This window comes from Oncorhynchus gorbuscha, linkage group LG16 (assembly GCF_021184085.1).
Source record: "Oncorhynchus gorbuscha isolate QuinsamMale2020 ecotype Even-year linkage group LG16, OgorEven_v1.0, whole genome shotgun sequence".
Classification (NCBI taxonomy): Eukaryota; Metazoa; Chordata; class Actinopteri; order Salmoniformes; family Salmonidae; genus Oncorhynchus; species Oncorhynchus gorbuscha.
In genome coordinates this window covers 17,454,273-17,474,603 of record NC_060188.1, presented here as the reverse complement: position 1 = coordinate 17,474,603, position 20,331 = coordinate 17,454,273, and the positions used below count along the sequence as shown (strand labels likewise).

The window sequence follows — 20,331 nt, the reverse complement described above, 5'->3', positions numbered from 1 at the left end:
AACATTTTAGGCTTGAACAAATCTTGTTGAAATTCTGACATACAATAATACCTTTCAGAGTTTTGGCAGTTTCATCGCACCGTCAAAAAAAAACGTACACCAAACAGCCTGTGAGGAGTGCTGCACGAACAAGTATAACACAGTGAAAAAAATAATAAGAAATTGAAGCCGGAGATACCGGAAAGAGTTATCCTGCACGTTTTCAAGTTAAAAGTCTCCATTCTCTATTACTCCTCAGTTGAGTTTACTTCACATTTAGGTAGCTAATGTAATGGATTTGTTTGCCAGCGCGTGTATTATGCCTACAACAGTGAAGTTTCAGTTAGCTAGGTGAATCAATACAGCATGGGCATATTTCTGGGTGTCGTGGACATCCCCATGCATGCACCTTATCAACATATGACTAATTAGTACTGCACCATCCCATTCTCTGTCTGCAATCATAACCAGTTGTATGTACCAGCAATAATGAAACGTAGATGTTTGGTGAATCTATGAATTATGTATGACCACTGGAGCCTTTGCCACTCAATATTATTTTTAGAATACACTCTCATTAACATCTGCTAACCATGTGTATGTGACAAATAAAGTTTGATTTGGTCTGAGTTGTAATAGGAACTAAATCAAAGAGAATAGAACAGTCTTATATGTTTGTTTATTGAAATCCATGTGTGTATTCAAAAGTATCTCAATTCTCAAGTCACCTATTTTAATAAATCAATGTTTAATTTAGGCCTATCCAAATAAAACAATGGGCCAGGTATGCAATGTAGGCTATAATTTTGGTACTGGTGTCTTGCGGAATAATTGTAGGATTCTATTTGTGTTTTATTACTGTTTTTATTGTAGGCCTCCCCTTAAAAAGAGACCCTAGATCACAGGCCTCTAAATATAGCCTCTAAATACATTTTCAACAAAATAGTTGAAGGCCAATGGCTAAAACAAGCCTACAATACAGGTTGGAATTCGCAAATACAACAGTCAAAATCACAAATACTGGAAAAAGTGTGATTCATTAGGTTACATGATCACTACAGTAGCCTCGTGTGGCTGTAAAAATATATTATGCAATTATATGTCCATTAAATAACAGACATATTTAGATGGTGGAATAGGCCTAGCCTAAATCATATTTACTTTCTATTTTGCGCCATCTACTGAGTGGCGAGCCCGAGTGCCGCTGCGGTCTAAGGCATTTACATCTCAGTGCAAGAGGCGTCACTACAGACACCCTGGTTCAAATCCAGGCTGTATCACAACCGGCTGTGATTGGGAGTCCCATGGGGTGGCACAATAGGCCCAGTGTCGTCCGGGTTTGGCCGTCATTGTAAATAAGAATGTATTCTTAACTGACATGCCTAGTTAAATAAAATAGAAACTAGTGTTGATATCGGCAAATGCTTTTTTGACATTGCACATTTTATTCAGGCAGAAAAAATATATGTAAACAGAGCTCAATCAATTTAATTGTTACTGTCAATGACTACAATCAACAAGGACCGCTCATCTTATTTTACTACATGTAATAGTGCTGTTCTATAATAACTTGTACACCCATCCCCCACGTCGACATACTTCGCACGCATTCTTCTCTGCAATGGGGCCTAGACTGGGCATGCGTTGATTTTCCAGTAGTTCATGGGGGATGAACGTGTAGGGGGGGGGGCGCTCTTGTATCACCGTTGCTGTAGTGAAGGCCGTTCCTTGGCGATACAATCAGACGAGAAGTGGGGGTGGTGAGAGAAAAAATGCTAACAGGCTAGGTCGCTCTTTGTTTCTGGCTAGCGTTGGAAATCTAAGGGACCTATCGGCGAAGGGTGATTTCAATGTAAGTCAGATTCAAAAGTTGTATTTTTTTAAGACTTCCTCGATGGTATCCTTATTCAGCTTATTGTTACATAATTTCAGTTTCTTTCTTTTGTTTATCGTTGGAAGAAACGTTAGTATCTAGACCGACATTTTTTTGTCTTGTCTGCAATGCAGACTGGCGGCAGAGTGAAATGAATGAATTGTGTTTTTTGTAAATGTATCTGTCTAGCTAGAGCGGGGGTACGGGATGCAGGTTGGATCAATCAACTGAAATGATTATTTAACTTTTACTCTCTTGCTGCATCTCCAAAGTCAGCAAAATAACCCAATTCTCACCATACATTTTGTAACGACAGCATGTTCGGCTAGTAGAGACTATACCAGCTAACGTTAGCCAACTGTCTGGCAGTGTTTCTTTGTTTTTAGTTTTCATGTTATACATTTATGTAGCGAGAAAACAATGTTTGTTAGCACATCACATGAGTGAATGGTTTCTAACCTGTGTTGTAAACGGAACTGAGTTACTATACATAGCTAGCTTTCTAGCCATGTCAAGCTATGCTAACTACACCGTACACCACATTAGCTTAGCATCCGTTAACTGTTTTTTTCTAATGTTGGTTAGTTAGCTTCTATAACTAAATATTAAGCAAGTAGTTAACGAAGTCTTTAATTAATTAGTTAGCTACCGTAATTCAATTGCTACGATTACCAACTGCAACCGGCAACTATGTTCCACTAGCTAACTAAATATCCGTGTTTTACTAAAGCTAGCTAGCTTAAGTCAAGTCGCCGGTAGCAGGGTTTACAGTATCAAGCTACTACTGTCTCACCAAAGAGAATGCATCACTCCTTGGACATAACTGTTAACATAATATCTAGTGAGGAGGAACGACAATAGATTCCACTCTCAATCGTTTAAATAGCTAGCTATAACGTTACTCGTCTCACTAACATGAATGTCATGATGTCGACAACTTTAACCACACATCATGGTTGCTGTTTACCTTTTATGTTTATTCTGTCGGGAGTGTATGGGGTTCTTTTTATGCATGCAGCTGCTCCTGGGCAGCATCGTCTGAATCACCTCGTCTGAGTGTAAGATTTCCAAACAAGAACTCTCCTCATTCTGTCAATCGCCACACACTGGAAAAACATATTTAGTCATTGGAGCATATTTCTGTCCAACTATCTATGTGCAGTTATTATATTTGAGGAAAGCAATTATTAATAAAAGTATACCATTTATAATGTATTTGTGATATGGGTTGTATTATCAAAGGCGGACCACTTCATGTAATAATCCAGAGGTTTTTAGGTAGGCCTGTACAAACTGAAGATAAACAGAACATTGGTGTCTTTAAACAAATCAAATGCTTCATAACGAACAGGTGTAGACTAACTTCCCAACAATGTAGAGAAAAATAAAAAAAATAATTTGAGGAATAGCCAAAATACACAATGAGTAACGATAACATGGCAATATACACGAGGTTCCCGTACCGAGTCGATGTGCAGGGGTACGAGGGAATTGAGGTAGATAGCTATGTACAAATAGGTAGGGGTAAAGTGACTAGGCAACGGGATAAATAATCCGTAGCAGCAGTGTATATGATGAGTTGGAGTTAGTGCTGAAGGGGGTCAATGCAGACAGTCTGTGTAGCTATTTTGTTAACTATTTAGCAGTCTTATGGCTTGGGGGTAGAAACTGTTACGGGTCCTGTTGGTTCCAGACTTGCCATGTTGGTACCACTTCCCATGCAGAAGCAGAAAGAACAGTCTATGACTTGGGTAGCTTGAGTCTGACATTTTCTAGGGCCTTCTTCTGACCCTGCCTGGCATAGACGTCATGGAATTCAGGGATGTCGGCCCCTGTGATGTACGGTGCCTTACGCACTACCCGATGATGCAGCCAGTCAAGATGCTCTCAATGGTGCAGCAGTATAACTTTTTGAGTATCTGAGGGCCCTTGCCAAATCTTTTCAGCCTCCTGTGGGGGGAAGAGGCATTGTCGTGGCTTCTTCGGGACTGTGTTAGTGTGTGTGGAACATATTCATTCTTTAATGGAGTTGTGTGCGGCCATGCAGTGCTGGCTCAACAGGGAGTACAAGAGGGGACTAAGCACACACCCCTGGGGGTGCCCACGTTGAGAGTCAGTGTGGCTGATGTGTAGTTGCCTACACTCACACTTTTGTCTTAAGGTGAGAATGCTTGGGCTAATATCTTGACAAAATGAGCCACCTTGTGACTGAAGCAGAAACTGTCTTTCAAATAAACTAACTCAGGAGATGTGTGCACTGTGCTTTCAGGTTCTACCAGTCTAGTGTCTTAATTTCTACTTGTTTCTTATCCTACTTGTGTACATTTGTGCCAGGTGTGCATATTAACACAAAACATACTCAAATGACTACAAAAAGGCTATCTTGAGAATTGGATCTTGTTATTCAAACGAACTGGTGTATTTTGGGTAATTTGGGCACATCCGAGAACCCAAAGCTCAGAGAACACAAAGTCCATTTGTGGATGATGGCTACATAGAGATCATCTGGTACGCACTAGGGCTGGGAATTGCCAGGGACCTCACAATACGATATCACGATACTTAGGTGCCGATACATTATTTATTGTGATTCTCATGATTGTATACACACAGATGCGCGTGACTCTTGGCTGCAGTAAGAATCTGTTACCATCTGCGCCCATTCAATATAGCCAAGATTTATGTTTTGATTCTTACTTGAAAAGTTGCTAAGATTATATTTGGTTGTCGTCTTTGCAAAATAACTATTTTGGATGCATCAATTGTTAGCTAGAATCCTAACGCCCATTGATGAATGCTGTAGCAAAAGCTAGCCAAAGAGCCATTTTACTGGTTGACGTTGAAGTATTTAAGTATAATGCAGTTGTTTTGTGATAATGACACAATTATTATATTAAGCAGGATATTTACACGTGCCTTAAAATCCTATTATAATACCATATGTCTGCTGTGGAGGGACAAGAATCATTAGAAAACATGTTTTTTTGATCCATCGTGGAAATAAAATTGCAACAAAAAGCCTCCCTTTTTAAAAAGATCATGGACAGCAAGCTTTGAAGGAAAACCACTGGAGATTTGGTGCAGGTACAGCCAACTAATGCAAACAAATATTGCGAAATTTGTAAACAACTGAGCACAGTATCATCTGTAATTTGTCCTCTCTGCAGAGTGGAGCTTGGTGCTGTCAAATTCTCAGACTCAGCTGAGAGATGTCCACCCCAGACCCCCCCATGGGAGGGACGCCTCGGCCGGGCCCCTCCCCAGGACCGGGGCCTTCTCCAGGAGCCATGAGGGGACCCAGCCCTTCCCCAAGCTCTGCTCATAGCATGATGGGACCCAGCCCAGGTCCCCCAGCCTCTGGACACTCCCACCCACAACAGGGGCCCTCAGGATATCCTCAGGAGAATATGCATCAGATGCACAAAGTAAGACAGAAAATGGGCATATCCATAACTGTAATGTATGTTAAATGTCTGCTATGGTCTGTGGTACCATTTTATGATACTTTTTTGCATTAATCGATTCATCCTTTACTGTACATAAGAAATGTATGTGCTGTCTAAGTAGGACATGCTTATGTCAATGTATTAATGTGTGTTGTCTTCTCCCAGCCTATGGAAGGCATGCATGAGAAGGGCATGTCTGATGACCCTCGCTATGGACCAATGAAGAGCATGGGCATGAGACCAGGTGGAGGCCACATTGGAATGGGACCCCCTCCTAGCCCCATGGATCAACATTCACAAGGTACCATACCATGGGGTACTGATTAGATTGGATAGAGGAAACATTGACTCTGTTATTGAAGGAGCTTTACACAAAAGGCTAATGATCTAAATATGGTGCTTATGATTTTAGACTTAAGCACAAATGTTTTTAAAGCTGATTACCCAAAAAGATAATGCTAACTCGTGTAGACTTCTGTGCACTTGTACTGTGAACTCAACCAGCTAGTTTCTCCTCTTTCACTTCTGTCGTTTTGTTGGGTAGCGTGAGCAGCAGACGCTAAGTGGAGGGGTGGGGCATGAGGCTTCCCCTTTCAGACAATGCTGGTGGCAGCTGTCTGCTACAAAACTACTCAGTCACCAAGGAGAGAGGGACAGAGGGGCTGTTGAAATACTGTAACACAGGAGAGGGTGTTTTTCTGTTGACTCTTCTATCCTGTATTGACTTGTGTGACAGAGGGCGAGGCTCAGCTGTAATGTGTGCATGTCTGTTAGAGACTGATTTTTGTAAAGTGCTTGTTTCGCCAGTCCAGCTCATAATCATAATGCCAGTCTGGATTTGGTTAACATTTCTTCTAGTCTGTTAGCATACATCGAAATTGGTGTCAGAATGGATCTAGCCATTTTATTGGTAATTCAAATCAGTTTCCCACTGTTCTCAGATAAAGGGACAGCCATGCCCTACCATTCCCAGGGAAGATGACTTTTCTCACCTGTGCTGTTGTCTCTCCTCCCCAGGCTACCCCTCTCCACTGGGGGGATCTGAGCACTCTCCCAGCCCTGTGCCAGCCAACGGCCCTCCCGCTGGCCCCATGATGCCCTCTGGCCCAGGTGTCCCCATGGAGGGCACTGACCCCCAGTCCATGGGCCAGCAGAACCGTGTTGGGGTCCCAGGTCCAAGTGGTGGTTCTGGGCCAGGCGGGGTTGGGCCTGGTGGACCCACCCCCTTCAACCAAAACCAGCTACACCAGCTCAGGGCCCAGATCATGGCCTACAAGATGCTGGCTCGCAGCCAGCCCCTACCAGACCACCTGCAGATGGCTGTGCAGGGTAAGAGGCCTATGCCAGGGATGCAGCAGCAGCCAGGGATGCCCAACATGCCCCCTTCCTCTGGGCCTGGAGTGGGGCCTGGACAGCCACCAGCAAACTACAACAGATCTCATGGTGAGGAGAAGGAGGGGGGGTGTACAAGGTTATGCTTCACACTCTGTCAATGAGTTTTGCAACCCTATGAATGACACACAAATGCTGTCTGTCTCAAATAAATAATTTGAATGCTTAACAACGACCCTTGGTGGTGAAACTACAAACACATGTTCTCAGTTCAGGCACCATTTTCTACGTTAACTAGACTTCAGTAGGCATGAATGCCCAGGTAGTGCCTGATCATATCTAATGTCATCTTGCAGGAATGGTAGGCCCAAACATGCCTCCTCCAGGACCCTCAGGTGTTCCTCCTGGTATGCAGGGCCAGCCCACCAATGGACCCCCTAAACAATGGCCCGAAGGTGAGCCTCAGCTTGACCCCTGGGCAGTGATTTACCTGTGTGTGAGAAGGCACTAGTCTGTAGTGTTTTTAGTCCTTGTTCTTCTCTTTCCTGTGCTGATAATTTCACCAGACCTATCACAAGGGTTGGCTGTCATTTTAAATAAGAATTAGTTCTTAACTGACTTGCCTAGTTAAATAAACATTTATACACACATATTAAAATGAAGTAATACACACGTATTAAACAGATAATCATTGCACCAAAACACTCTGTGGGATGGTAGAACTAATAACTCTTTCAATGCCATATATTCTAGGGCCCATGGTGAATGCTGCTGCGCCATCCAGTGCCCCCCAGAAGCTGATTCCCCCTCAGCCCACTGGCAGACCCTCCCCTGCTCCCCCCTCCGTGCCCCCTGCTGCCTCCCCGGTAATGCCCCCCCAGATTCAGTCCCCTGGGCAGCCCCTCCAGCCCCCACCCATGGTGCTGCACCAGAAACAGAACCGCATCACGCCCATCCAGAAGCCCCGTGGCCTGGACCCAGTAGAGATCCTCCAGGAGAGAGAGTACAGGCTGCAGGCTCGTATCACTCACCGTATCCAGGAGCTGGAGCATCTACCAGGGTCTCTGGCCGGAGACCTGCGCACCAAAGCCAACATCGAGCTCAAGGCCCTGAGGCTGCTAAATTTCCAGAGACAGCTGCGTCAGGAGGTAGTGGTGTGTATGCGTCGTGACACGGCCCTGGAGACGGCCCTCAACGCTAAGGCCTACAAGCGCAGCAAGCGGCAGTCCCTCCGTGAGGCCCGCATCACAGAGAAACTGGAGAAGCAACAGAAGATTGAACAGGAGCGCAAACGACGCCAGAAACACCAGGTACACAGAGGGGTCGGGACAGAAACACCAGGTACACAGAGGGGTCGGGACAGAAACACCAGGTACACAGAGGGGTCGGGACAGAAACACCAGGTACACAGAGGGGTCGGGACAGAAACACCAGGGACAGAAACACCAGAAACACCAGGTACACAGAGGGGTCGGGACAGAAACACCAGGTACACAGAGGGGTCGGGACAGAAACACCAGGTACACAGAGGGGTCGGGACAGAAACACCAGGTACACAGAGGGGTCGGGACAGAAACACCAGGTACACAGAGGGGTCGGGACAGAAACACCAGGTACACAGAGGGGTCGGGACAGAAACACCAGGTACACAGAGGGGTCGGGACAGAAACACCAGGTACACAGAGGGGTCGGGACAGAAACACCAGGTACACAGAGGGGTCGGGACAGAAACACCAGGTACACAGAGGGGTCGGGACAGAAACACCAGGTACACAGAGGGGTCGGGACAGAAACACCAGGTACACCGAGGGGTCGGGACAGAAACACCAGGTACACAGAGGGGTCGGGACAGAAACACCAGGTACACAGAGGGGTCGGGACAGAAACACCAGGTACACAGAGGGGTCGGGACAGAAACACCAGGTACACAGAGGGGTCGGGACAGAAACGCCAGGTACACAGAGGGGTCGGGACAGAAACGCCAGGTACACAGAGGGGTCGGGACAGAGGCGCCAGGTACACAGAGGGGTCGGGACAGAGAGGGGTCGGGCGCCAGGTACACAGAGGGGGTCGGGACAGAGGCGCCAGGTACACAGAGGGGTCGGGACAGAGGCGCCAGGTACACAGAGGGGTCGGGACAGAGGCGCCAGGTACACAGAGGGGTCGGGACAGAGGCGCCAGGTACACAGAGGGGTCGGGACAGAGGCGCCAGGTACACAGAGGGGTCGGGACAGAGGCGCCAGGTACACAGGGGGTCGGGACAGAGGCGCCAGGTCGGGACAGAAGCGGCAGGTACACAGAGGGGTCGGGACAGAAGCGCCAGGTACACAGAGGGGTCGGGACAGAGCGCCAGGCACAGGGGTCGGGACAGAGGCGCCAGGTACACAGGGGGTCGGGACGGGCCAGGTACACAGAGGGGTCGGGACAGAGGCGCCAGGTACACAGAGGGGTCGGGACAGAGGCGCCAGGTACACAGGGGGTCGGGACAGAGGCGCCAGGTACACAGAGGGGTCGGGACAGAGGCGCCAGGTACACAGGGGGTCGGGACAGAGGCGCCAGGTACACAGGGGGTCGGGACAGAGGCGCCAGGTACACAGGGGGTCGGGACAGAGGCGCCAGGTACACAGGGGGTCGGGACAGAGGCGCCAGGTACACAGGGGGTCGGGACAGAGGCGCCAGGTACACAGGGGGGGGACAGAGGCGCCAGGACACAGGGGGTCGGGACAGAGGCGCCAGGTACACAGGGGGTCGGGACAGAGGCGCCAGGTACACAGGGGGTCGGGACAGAGGCGCCAGGTACACAGGGGGTCGGGACAGAGGCGCCAGGTACACAGGGGGTCGGGACAGAGGCGCCAGGTACACAGGGGGTCGGGACAGAGGCGCCAGGTACACAGGGGGGTCGGGACAGAGGCGCCAGGTACACAGGGGGTCGGGACAGAGGCGCCAGGTACACAGGGGGTCGGGACAGAGGCGCCAGGTACACAGGGGGTCGGGACAGAGGCGCCAGGTACACAGGGGGTCGGGACAGAGGCGCCAGGTACACACGGGACAGAGGCGCCAGGTACACAGGGGGTCGGGACGGGACAGAGGCGCCAGGTACACAGGGGGTCGGGACAGAGGCGCCAGGTACACAGGGGGTCGGGACAGAGGCGCCAGGTACACAGGGGGTCGGGACAGAGGCGCCAGGTACACAGGGGGGTCGGGACAGAGGCGCCAGGTACACAGGGGGGTCGGGACAGAGGCGCGCCAGGTACACAGGGGGGTCGGGACAGAGGCGCCAGGTACACAGGGGGGTCGGGACTGAAGTTCACAATCTTGTGCCTCCAGTGCTTTGTGTTGTATTGTATAGACACTAATATTCTGAGGTTTTTGTGTAGGAATACCTTAACAGCATCCTGCAGCATGCTAAAGACTTCAAGGAGTACCACCGCTCCATCACAGCCAAGCTCCAGAAGGCCACCAAAGCTGTGGCCACGTACCACGCCAACACTGAGCGTGAGCAGAAGAAGGAGAACGAGCGCATTGAGAAGGAGAGAATGAGGAGGCTGATGGTGAGTGACCACACAGCTGCGTGCTCGTTTATACACTCACTATTAAATAGCCATATATCTACTCTCACACCCAATGCCTCTAACACCTGTAGTCAATGTGTGTCCTTCCCTAGGCTGAAGATGAGGAGGGCTACCGTAAGCTGATTGACCAGAAGAAAGACAAGCGCCTGGCCTACCTGCTGCAGCAGACAGACGAGTACGTGGCCAACCTCACCGATCTGGTCAGAGCCCACAAGGCTGATCAGGCCCTCAAGGATAAGAAGAAGAAGAAAAAGAAGAAGAAGAAGGTGAAGAATGAGGCCAAATGTTGAAAGTGCATCTTTCTGAAGTTCCATTTGTTTTATTGTGTTACCTTGTGTTTTACTGCAATATGCGGCCCCCTGTGTTTACGTTGTTGAGCCTGTCATTGTAATATGAGAAACTGATATTCATGTTCCCTAGAAGCCAGAGAGTGGGGAGGGCCAGCCTCCTGCCCTGGGACCCGACGGAGAGGTGAGTTTCAGATCCCAGTGAAAGATTTGGTCCGATAAAATCCAGACAATAATTTCCCCCCCAAGATTTTTTTACAAAGTCATCTTCTCTGCCATTAGTTCGTGATGAACAATATAATGAATGAATGTAAGCCCCATCACTCAACATTTTAACTAATAGGCCCTTTTCATGTCTGGTAATAGGCCATTTGCCTCATGATGTAGCATTGTTTCTAGGCTCCCTGTTTTTCACAAGGCCACAGGAATACTTGTTTAATTTACTATGAAACGATCATATTGACAGGCAATATATCACACAGTTTCCAGTCAATTTCTCACGCGCTCCCTCTTCCACTCTCAGCCTCTGGATGAGACCAGTCAGATGAGTGACCTGCCTGTGAAGGTGATCCATCTAGATAGTGGGAAGATCCTGACGGGGCTGGATGCGCCCCGGGCTGGCCAGCTGGACACCTGGCTGGAAATGAACCCTGGGTCAGTTAAACACCGCTAGCTAGAAGACACGCTTGTTTACCCAGACTGTGGGAATAATAATAATAATGACGACACGAGCCTGAGGAGTGTGAAATGCCATTTTCCTTGGGAAAGGATGAACATTGTACAATTCTAAATGCCTTTCACACTGTTGCTTAGCCATCGGTACATAAACACTGTCGTCTCAAAACAATTTCATCGGGCATCACAAATAATCATTTGAACTTTTCTCCTGCAGGTATGAAGTGGCTCCTCGTTCAGACAGCGAGGACAGTGGCTCAGAGGAAGAGGAGGTATGTACCTTAGAGACCGCAATGCTCTCCTTACCCGCCACTTTCCCCTCTAATATATGTATATCGTAAACCTCAAGTCACCTTTAAATAAATGTAAGCAGACCGCCGTGGATGAGACCTTGCGTGTGGAGTCTGTTCAGAGACAGCCCACAGCAAGAGTGGTACATCAGATACTAGGCCATTGCCAAGCCCAAACTAATGTAACCCTTTCTCTGCATTGTGTACTATAAAGCTTATATTAATGTATTGTGCTGTAAATATCTTTACTGGATCTTTTCCAGATAAATCTTAATCCTGACCAGTTCGTGGGACAAGCCGTGTTCTAGTTTCCATAAAGAATATTTTATTCCGATTCGATAACGTCTTTTGACTTGACCTTAGCTGAGACAGTTTGAGCCAGGCTGTGTGGCGTCTGTATCTGAGTCCATCCTCTTGCTCCGCACCCCTCAGGAGGAAGAGGTGGAGCCCCAGCCCTCCCAGGCTCCCACTGAGGAGAAAAAGAAGATCCCAGACCCCGACACAGAGGACGTGTCCGAGGTCGACGTCCGCTACATCATCGAGGGAGCCAAGCAGGATGTGGATGATGAGTATAACAGTGCCGAGGCGGCGTTCGCCCGAGGCCTGCAGTCTTACTATGCTGTGGCCCACGCCGTCACTGAGACGGTGGACAAACAGTCCACACTGCTGGTCAACGGGCAGCTCAAACATTACCAGGTACACAGTCTACCCACGTCACAGTCACGTGATTTCACATACACAATGCATGCTGTAGTGTTTCATTACCTTTCACAATGCTTACAAGAAGTAACGAGGTCAAAAAAGAAGAGATGACACATGACCAAAGCCATGTGTACCTGATGACCATGTGAGACAGTAGAATGACTGGTTTGTGTCCCTTTCTCCTCTAAGATCAAGGGCTTGGAGTGGCTGGTGTCTCTGTACAACAACAACCTGAATGGGATCCTGGCTGATGAGATGGGTCTGGGCAAGACCATCCAGACCATCGGCCTCATCACCTACCTCATGGAGCACAAGCGCATCAACGGCCCCTTCCTCATCATCGTGCCCCTCTCGTGAGTCCCTCTGCCTCTCCTTTCCTCTAGTCACTTCTCTGCTCCTTTATAGACCGGGACTGATGCAGTATTTCTGTTGTTTCAATCGAGATGTTCTGTAATTATACAGATACAAGCCCAGAAGGGCTGTTCTAGGTATTTTCCACAGTCATGGATATTTTTGCCTTGTTTTATGTCAGTGCGACCTTGAGGTGGACAGAGAAAGTATGTTTATCCATTTTTCACCCGTCTTTCTTTTCAGAACTCTGTCCAACTGGGTGTATGAGTTTGATAAGTGGGCTCCAACGGTGGTGAAAGTCTCTTACAAAGTGAGTAGCCCCTTTTCAACCCTTCTTCCAGGGTGAAGTTTGACAATTGCATAGTAGGTGGTCCGCATGTACATGTGAATATCCTTTGATTATAGTGTTCTGGAGATGTAAAGTTGATGTGTGTTCTACCATGTCTCTGTCCAGGGCTCCCCACAGGCTCGCCGGGCATTCCTCCCCATCCTGCGCAGCGGCAAGTTCAACGTACTGCTCACCACCTACGAGTACATCATCAAAGACAAGCAAGTGCTGGCTAAGGTAGGGACCCACCTCTTCAAATCACCCTGTGCACTGCCTTAGAAATGTCCCTAGTCAGACAGGTGAACCTATGGAAACTTCCATTTCATCTTCTCACGCCACTTTACTCTTTCCCTCTCAGCTGCGATGGAAGTACATGATAGTGGACGAGGGCCACCGTATGAAAAACCACCACTGTAAGCTGACTGTGGTTCTGAACACCCACTACCTGGCCCCGCGGCGTCTGCTGCTGACCGGCACCCCGCTGCAGAACAAGCTGCCGGAGCTCTGGGCCCTGCTCAACTTCCTGCTGCCGACCATCTTCAAGTCCTGCACTACCTTCGAGCAGTGGTTCAACGCCCCCTTCGCCATGACCGGAGAGAAGGTGAGTTAGTCGGGCCCGTGGAGAGGGGTGTTCTGGAGACATTGGGGTCATCATGGCTGGACTCTTAACCCCCCCCTCTCTCTCTCTCGACCCCAGGTGGATCTGAACGAGGAAGAGACCATCCTGATTATCCGTCGTTTGCACAAAGTGCTCCGCCCCTTCCTGCTGCGCAGACTGAAAAAGGAAGTGGAGTCCCAGCTGCCTGAGAAGGTCTGACTCCTGTCAATCACTTGGCTTTCAGTATCCAAGGACAATGAAGATCAATCAATTGATTCTTTGATTCTTTCTGTTCTCTCGTGTGTGTTCCCTAGGTGGAGTATGTGATCAAGTGTGACATGTCCGCCCTGCAGAGAGTGCTGTACAGACACATGCAGGCTAAGGGTGTGCTGCTCACCGACGGCTCTGAGAAAGACAAGAAGGTAAGGAGGAGTAGAGAACCTCCTCACTGCTCTCCATACACCCCCTAACAACTGACTGGGGGTCAGTTATACTGGGCTGTTTAGATGGGTACTACAGGATGACTAAGTGCAGAGTGTTGTGTTTCAGGGTAAAGGAGGCACCAAGACCCTGATGAACACCATCATGCAGCTGAGGAAGATCTGTAACCATCCCTACATGTTCCAGCAGATCGAGGTACAGTGCAAAGGGCCCACCTCAACTCTTCCATGAATTGAGAAGAGATGTTGACTGAAGTGTGAGATTGTTTATAGCTTCTTATTTTAACTGAAAAGTTGTGATTCGTCTGTTCACAGGAGTCCTTCTCTGAGCATTTGGGATTCACTGGAGGCGTAGTGTCTGGGTAAGCAAATCATCTGCTGACGTTGCATGTTGATGCTTCATGGTGCTGTGGTTGATCTTACTATGTGTGGCGCGTTCCCTCATCCACCCCTCTGTTCTCGTCCCCTGCCTCCTCCAGACCTGACCTGTACCGCGCCGCTGGGAAGTTTGAGCTGCTAGACCGTATCCTGCCCAAGCTGATGGTCACCGGCCACAAGGTCCTGCTCTTCTGTCAGATGACTTCCACCATGACCATCATGGAGGACTACTTTGGCTGGCGCAACTTTAAGTACCTGCGTCTGGACGGTGAGAGGCGGGATAGGAGAGTTATTTTGGCTGGTGCTGGGAAAATAAATTCAAGACAAATTCCAGATGTATTTTGTACTATGAGAAATACAGAACTATGTGTAGGGTTTGTTTTGTACTTGTAGTATGCAGTTTATTAGAACACAATAGCTCAACATTGTGATGTGGGGAGGCTGGTGTACGTTCACGAGCTCATGTTACTTGCATCCCTCCTGCTGTTGTCCTGGTAACTGGTAACTAACACCATTGGTCGTTGTCCGTAGGAACCACCAAGGCTGAGGATCGTGGGATGCTTTTGAAGACCTTCAATGACCCTGCGTCTCAGTACTTTGTGTTCCTGCTCAGCACCAGGGCCGGCGGGCTGGGCCTCAACCTTCAGTCTGCTGACACTGTGGTCATTTTTGACTCTGACTGGAATCCACATCAGGTTCAGCTCATTACCCTCTACTTTCTACTGTAGTATTATGATATAGGAATCTCACTGGAGTTATTGATATATATTTAGAAAACAGCTAGGATTAGTGGCTATTGAGGTGATTTTGTGAGGTAACATAGCCAACTCCCATGTCCAGCCCTCCCCCTAACTCTGATCACTCACCCCTCTCTTTCTCTCTCCCTCCCCTGTACAGGATCTGCAGGCCCAGGACAGAGCCCACCGTATCGGGCAGCGGAACGAGGTGCGTGTGTTGCGTCTCTGCACCGTTCAAAGTGTGGAGGAGAAGATCCTGGCGGCGGCCAAGTACAAGCTGAACGTGGACCAGAAGGTCATCCAGGCCGGCATGTTCGACCAGAAGTCGTCGAGTCACGAGCGCCGTGCCTTCCTGCAGGCCATCCTGGAGCATGAGGAACAGGACGAGGTCGGGGCCCCGGGGGGCTGGCGCGCTGGCGGAGCGTTGGTGGGTGTGATCATGACCGTCCACCACACTACCCAACCACCCACACGCCTCCATACCATTTAACATTTTCTTTACTTTTCTCTCCTCCTCTCTACCTTCTGGATTTAGGGGCTGTTCCTTTTTTGTAGGTTTGGTTTCTCCTCTTCCTGCGTTTTCTTTAAAAATGCAACTTTATTTATTTAATTAAGCTCTTTTTCAATAACAGAACAGACTTCCAGCTAGGACGGCTACTATCTATACAGTTAGTAGGAGCAGTGGTTTCCTGGTAGATGTATGCATCACACGTATTGTAGGAGATTTACTCCAATACATCATGTGCTACATGTTACAATGCACTTTATATGATACTAACATAACTGTTAAGCATTCAAGAATTCTAGTTCAGAGACTGAGGCACCACTAACAGCCCTGTGTTCACCCTTTCTATTGTCGACAGGAGGAGGACGAGGTGCCTGATGATGAGACCGTCAACCAGATGATTGCCAGGAGCGAGGAGGAGTTTGACCAGTTCATGGTCAGTCCCATAGTTCTTCAGGATTTTCAGTAATGTAGTCTGAGTCTTGCTTGAGGCAACTGGAGGCTTCACGGTCAACCTCTAGACTGAAGACTGCCCTGTTGGAGGCTTCACGGTCAACCTCTAGACTGAAGACGGCCCTGTTGGAGGCTTTGACACAACCTCAAGTCTGATAAAATGACATCCATGCATAGACTTAAGATGGAAATCTACCATTCTTCAACAGTTTTTTTTTTTTTTCCTCTTTTCTTACATTGTACCTCCCCCCTCCAGCGTATGGACCTGGACCGGCGTCGCGAGGACGCCCGCAACCCCAAGAGAAAGCCCCGTCTGATGGAGGATGACGAGCTGCCCACCTGGATCATAAAGGATGATGCCGAGGTGGAGAGGCTCACCTGTGAGGAGGAGGAGGAGAAGATGTTTGGTCGCGGCTCTCGCCAGCGCAAGGAGGTGGACTACAGCGACTCACTCACAGAGAAGCAGTGGCTCAAGGTCAGCTATCCAGCTGTTGTAGACAAAAAATAATTTAACTAATAATTGAAAGTCCTATAACTGAGATCTATCGTCTATGAACTGCAATGCTGATGTGTGGTTCCCCCTCCAACAGGCCATAGAGGACGGTAATCTGGAGGACCTCGAGGAGGAGGTGCGTCACAAGAAGACGACCCGGAAGCGCAAGCGAGACCGTGACGACATGCCCGGCTCGGCCACGCCCAGCTCCAGCGGCGGTCGCAGCCGTGACAAGGATGAGGAGGTAAAGAAGGCCAAGAAACGTGGGCGCCCTCCGGCTGAAAAACTGTCCCCTAACCCCCCATCCCTCACCAAGAAGATGAAGAAGGTGGTGGACACTGTCATCAAGTACAAGGACGGGTGAGTTGGTGAGCTCCTGTGTCTGGATGATGGTCAGAACATGACAACATACACAAACACAACCTGTTTTGTCATGTAGTGGTCAGAGCAGAGCATGTTGAGGTGGACTAATCCCGGAGTTTCCCTGTTCTCCTATTTCACAGCAGCAATGGGCGCCAGCTGAGTGAAGTCTTCATCCAGCTGCCCTCCCGCAAGGAGTTGCCTGAGTACTACGAGCTCATCCGCAAACCTGTCGACTTCAGGAAGATTAAGGTATGGGGCTAACCCCTTAATATATCGGTTATAAGACTAAATCAAATCAAACTTTTTGTCACATGCTCCGACTATAACAAGTTTAGACCTTACTGTGAAATGCTTACTTACAAGCCCTTAACCAACAGTGCAGTTCAAGAAGAGTTAAGAAAATATTTACCAAATAAACTAAACTAAAGTAATAAATATAACAATAAAGAGGCTATATACAGGGGGCGCTGGTACCGAGTCTGTGTGCGGTGGTACAGGTTAGTTGAGGTCATTTGTACCTGTAGGTAGGGGTGAAGTGACTATGCATAGATAATAAATAGTGAGTAGCAGCAGTGTACAAAACAAATGAAATGAAGGGAAGGGGGGGGTGTTAATGTAAATAGTCAGGTGGCCATTTGACGAACTGTTTAGCAGTCTTATGGCTTGGGGGGGGTAGTAGCTGTTAAGGAGCCTTTTGAGCCTTTTGATGTTGCCTGTAATCCATTACTTCTGGTTGGGATCGGTACGTACGGTCACTGTGGGGGGGACGTCGTCGATGCACTTATTGATGAAGCCGAAGAATGAGGTGGGATACCCCTCAATGCCATTGGATGAATCCCGGAACATATTCCACTCTGTGCTAGCAATTAGTCCTGTAGCGTAGCATCCGCGTCATCTGACCACTTACGTATTTAGTGAGTCACTGGTATTTCCAGCTTTAGTTTTAGCTTGTAAGCAGGAAGGTAGAATTATGGTCAGATTTGCCAATTGGAAGGCAGGGGAGAGCTTTGTATGAATCTCTCTGTGTGGAGTAAAGGTGGTCTAGAATTATTAATTTTTTCTCTGGTTGCACATGTGACGTGCTGGTAAAACTAATTTAAGTTTGCCTGCATTAAAGTCCCCGGCCACTAGAAGCGCCGCTTCTGGATGAGCATTTTCTTGTTTGCTTATGGCCTTATGGAGTTTGTTGATTCCGTTCTTATTGCCAGCATTGGTCTGTGGTGGTAAATAGAAGGCTACGGATAATATAGATCAGAACTCTCTTGGTAGATAGTGTTGTCTACAGCTTATAATAAGGTACTCTCCCTCAGGCGAGCAATACCTCGAGACTTCTTTAATATTAGACATTGCAGGAATCGACTAGGGAATCACATTCAGTAAAACAGTCCTTCTGGGAGGTTAGGGGACTGACCAGTCACATCTAGCTGTCTAGTTCTGATCTTTTCAGTCCTGTGTTGTTCTCTACTGGTCTGATCACTATTCTGATGTCCTCTCCTCTGTTCCCCTCCAGGAGAGGATCCGCAGCCATAAATACCGCAGCCTGAATGACCTGGAGAAGGATGTGATGCTGCTGTGTAGTAACGCTCAGACCTTCAACCTGGAGGGCTCTCTGGTGAGTGTCCGGCAACAGGGAGGGAGGGAGTGAGTGGAGGACAGACCGTTGTTGGGCATGATAAGACAACGCTGTGTGGGTGCTGGGATATGGAGGGCCTTTTACAGCCCAATGTATTACAGATCTGAGGAGACTTGTCACAACCTTTTTATGGTGAATTGAACCTTTCATACTCTGAAGTAACGTCTCTCACCCCCCCCCCCCCCCCCCAGATCTATGAGGACTCCATCGTACTGCAGTCAGTCTTCACCAGCGTCCGGCAGAAGATTGAAAAGGAGAAGGAGGAGGAGAGTGAGGGAGAGGAGAGTGAGGAAGAAGAGGAGGAGGTGGACGAAGGCTCTGAGTCTGAATGTGAGTGTTACAGTATTTACATATGCACTTAGTGTCATAGTCCATTGTTAATAAGGCAATCTGCAGCTCAAACAACAACGCATCCCACCCTCCCCCCCACCGGTGTTTGGTAAATAGCTGGCTGATGGGGCTGTTGAAACCACTCTCAAATTCATAGACTGAGCTATGAATACATAATTATAGTTTTAACCATGTTTTGAGGCTGTACAGTCTTTGTTTACTATTACATTGTTTACAAAGGAGAAAAACAATATTATATTTTGGGTTCTGGTGGAATGTGACAATTTAACTTTAATTCTTCAAGAATCAATGGGTGTAAATTCATTTAAAAGTCCAAAAATAGATGTTGCAATCAGGGATTGCCCCTTTAAACTATTTAATCATATGTTGTACTTTTGAGGAATTGTATACTCAAGGATTTGTGTCCATGCTTCTTTCTTTATCTCTCCCTCTCTCTTTTAGCTCGCTCAGTGAAGGTGAAGATTAAGCTGGGGAGGAAGGAGAAGGAGGGCAGAGGGAAGGGCCAGCGCCGGAGGGGCCGTGGCTCCCGGGCCAAACCTGTGGTGAGCGACGACGACAGCGAGGAGGAGCAGGAGGAGGTGAGACACGCACGAATACATTGAGACACTACTTAACTGTCAATTTAAACTTCCTATCGAAGTGGTCTACTGTACTGACTGAAGTTGACCTCTTCTAAGCTCTTTGCACAGAAGGCTGTCATGCAACACTGATTAACGTATGTAACTCAGAGCAACAGTATTTAAAATATATATATATATTTAACACTTACATTTGTTTTCAGAAATGTTTTCTTAAACGTCTACAGTGTACTAGGCTGGTGATCAACAAGCTATGTTGTATTGGGTTGTAGGATTAAGTGTTTTTTCTTCTGGCTTCTGTTTCAGGCGGGTTCGGTCAGCGGCAGTGAGGAGGACTGAACTGAACCACTCCTGTTCTGTGAGGACCAACGGCCCACTGACACCCTTGACTGGAACTTATATATTTTACCTAGATTCTATAGCAGGGAGACAAGCCAGTGGAGAGGGGCCTAGTTTTACCTAGATGAGATGATTTTTAGTGAGAGAAATGTATTCCATAATTAAAATACACCATCAATTTAAAAAATAAAAAAAAGTATAAAAAAATTACACTTACATATTTAAGCAGGCAATCCTGGTATGAATAGCTGGACTGTATGTCTTTTTGCCTTGTTGTTTTCTCCTGAAAGTGATTTAAGGTGGACCAGGTTTGATTAGCAGACTGATCGTGGACCACAGGGAGAGTTTGCTGACTTTAAGTGAGTTTGTTTTGTTTCCTTTGAGATGGAGCTGTGTGACCGGAGTCTGTGGTTTCTAAGTCCCCTGAATGCATGTCGTTTGGTCTGTGGAAATGCACCTGGGTGTGTCGTTCTATTATATCTGTTTAATTTAAGAATACAAGTGAGATAACGGTACGTTCCCCCTTAGGCCTTCCTCCGGCTACGAGTGAGAAGGGAAGGGCGGGACTCTGTCTCACGTCTGTGTCACTGGATTCCAAAAAGTACAATAAAGGCGTCTCGTAATTAAA

The 20,331-nt window shown here is 47.9% G+C and overlaps 1 protein-coding gene and 1 pseudogene across 5 annotated transcripts; both read left to right on the top strand.

The window, feature by feature from the left end:
• LOC123999037 overlaps nt 1-3,985 on the top strand; it is a 14,384-nt pseudogene extending 10,399 nt beyond the window's left edge.
• LOC123998649 (transcription activator BRG1-like) lies at nt 1,657-20,331 on the top strand. Of its 5 annotated transcripts, none has more exons than XM_046303715.1 (31): nt 1,657-1,831; nt 5,020-5,277; nt 5,464-5,599; nt 6,316-6,741; nt 6,987-7,085; nt 7,384-7,940; nt 10,008-10,181; nt 10,295-10,468; nt 10,626-10,673; nt 11,013-11,143; nt 11,382-11,436; nt 11,887-12,150; nt 12,346-12,509; nt 12,751-12,817; nt 12,962-13,072; nt 13,194-13,436; nt 13,533-13,646; nt 13,748-13,855; nt 13,983-14,069; nt 14,189-14,235; nt 14,353-14,519; nt 14,783-14,946; nt 15,149-15,415; nt 15,852-15,929; nt 16,203-16,421; nt 16,537-16,799; nt 16,946-17,051; nt 18,313-18,414; nt 18,627-18,765; nt 19,228-19,364; nt 19,671-20,331. In XM_046303715.1, exons 2-31 carry the CDS (start codon nt 5,062-5,064, stop codon nt 19,701-19,703), a joined length of 4,896 nt encoding a protein of 1,631 aa, XP_046159671.1. In that variant the 5' UTR covers nt 1,657-1,831; nt 5,020-5,061; the 3' UTR covers nt 19,704-20,331. The 5 variants fall into 5 exon arrangements, with proteins under 5 accessions (XP_046159671.1, XP_046159670.1, XP_046159669.1 ...); XM_046303714.1 differs by having other exon boundaries at nt 10,623-10,673; XM_046303713.1 differs by having other exon boundaries at nt 1,658-1,831; nt 16,943-17,051.

Coding starts and splice junctions, on each gene's coding strand:
- LOC123998649 (XM_046303711.1), top strand. CDS start 5,062: ATGTCCACCCCAGACCCCCCCATGGGAGGGACGCCTCGGCCGGGCCCC. Junction 7,086..7,383: donor CCCTAAACAATGGCCCGAAG/GTGAGCCTCAGC, acceptor CATATATTCTAG/GGCCCATGGTGAATGCTGCT. Junction 13,073..13,193: donor ACAAGCAAGTGCTGGCTAAG/GTAGGGACCCAC, acceptor TTTCCCTCTCAG/CTGCGATGGAAGTACATGAT.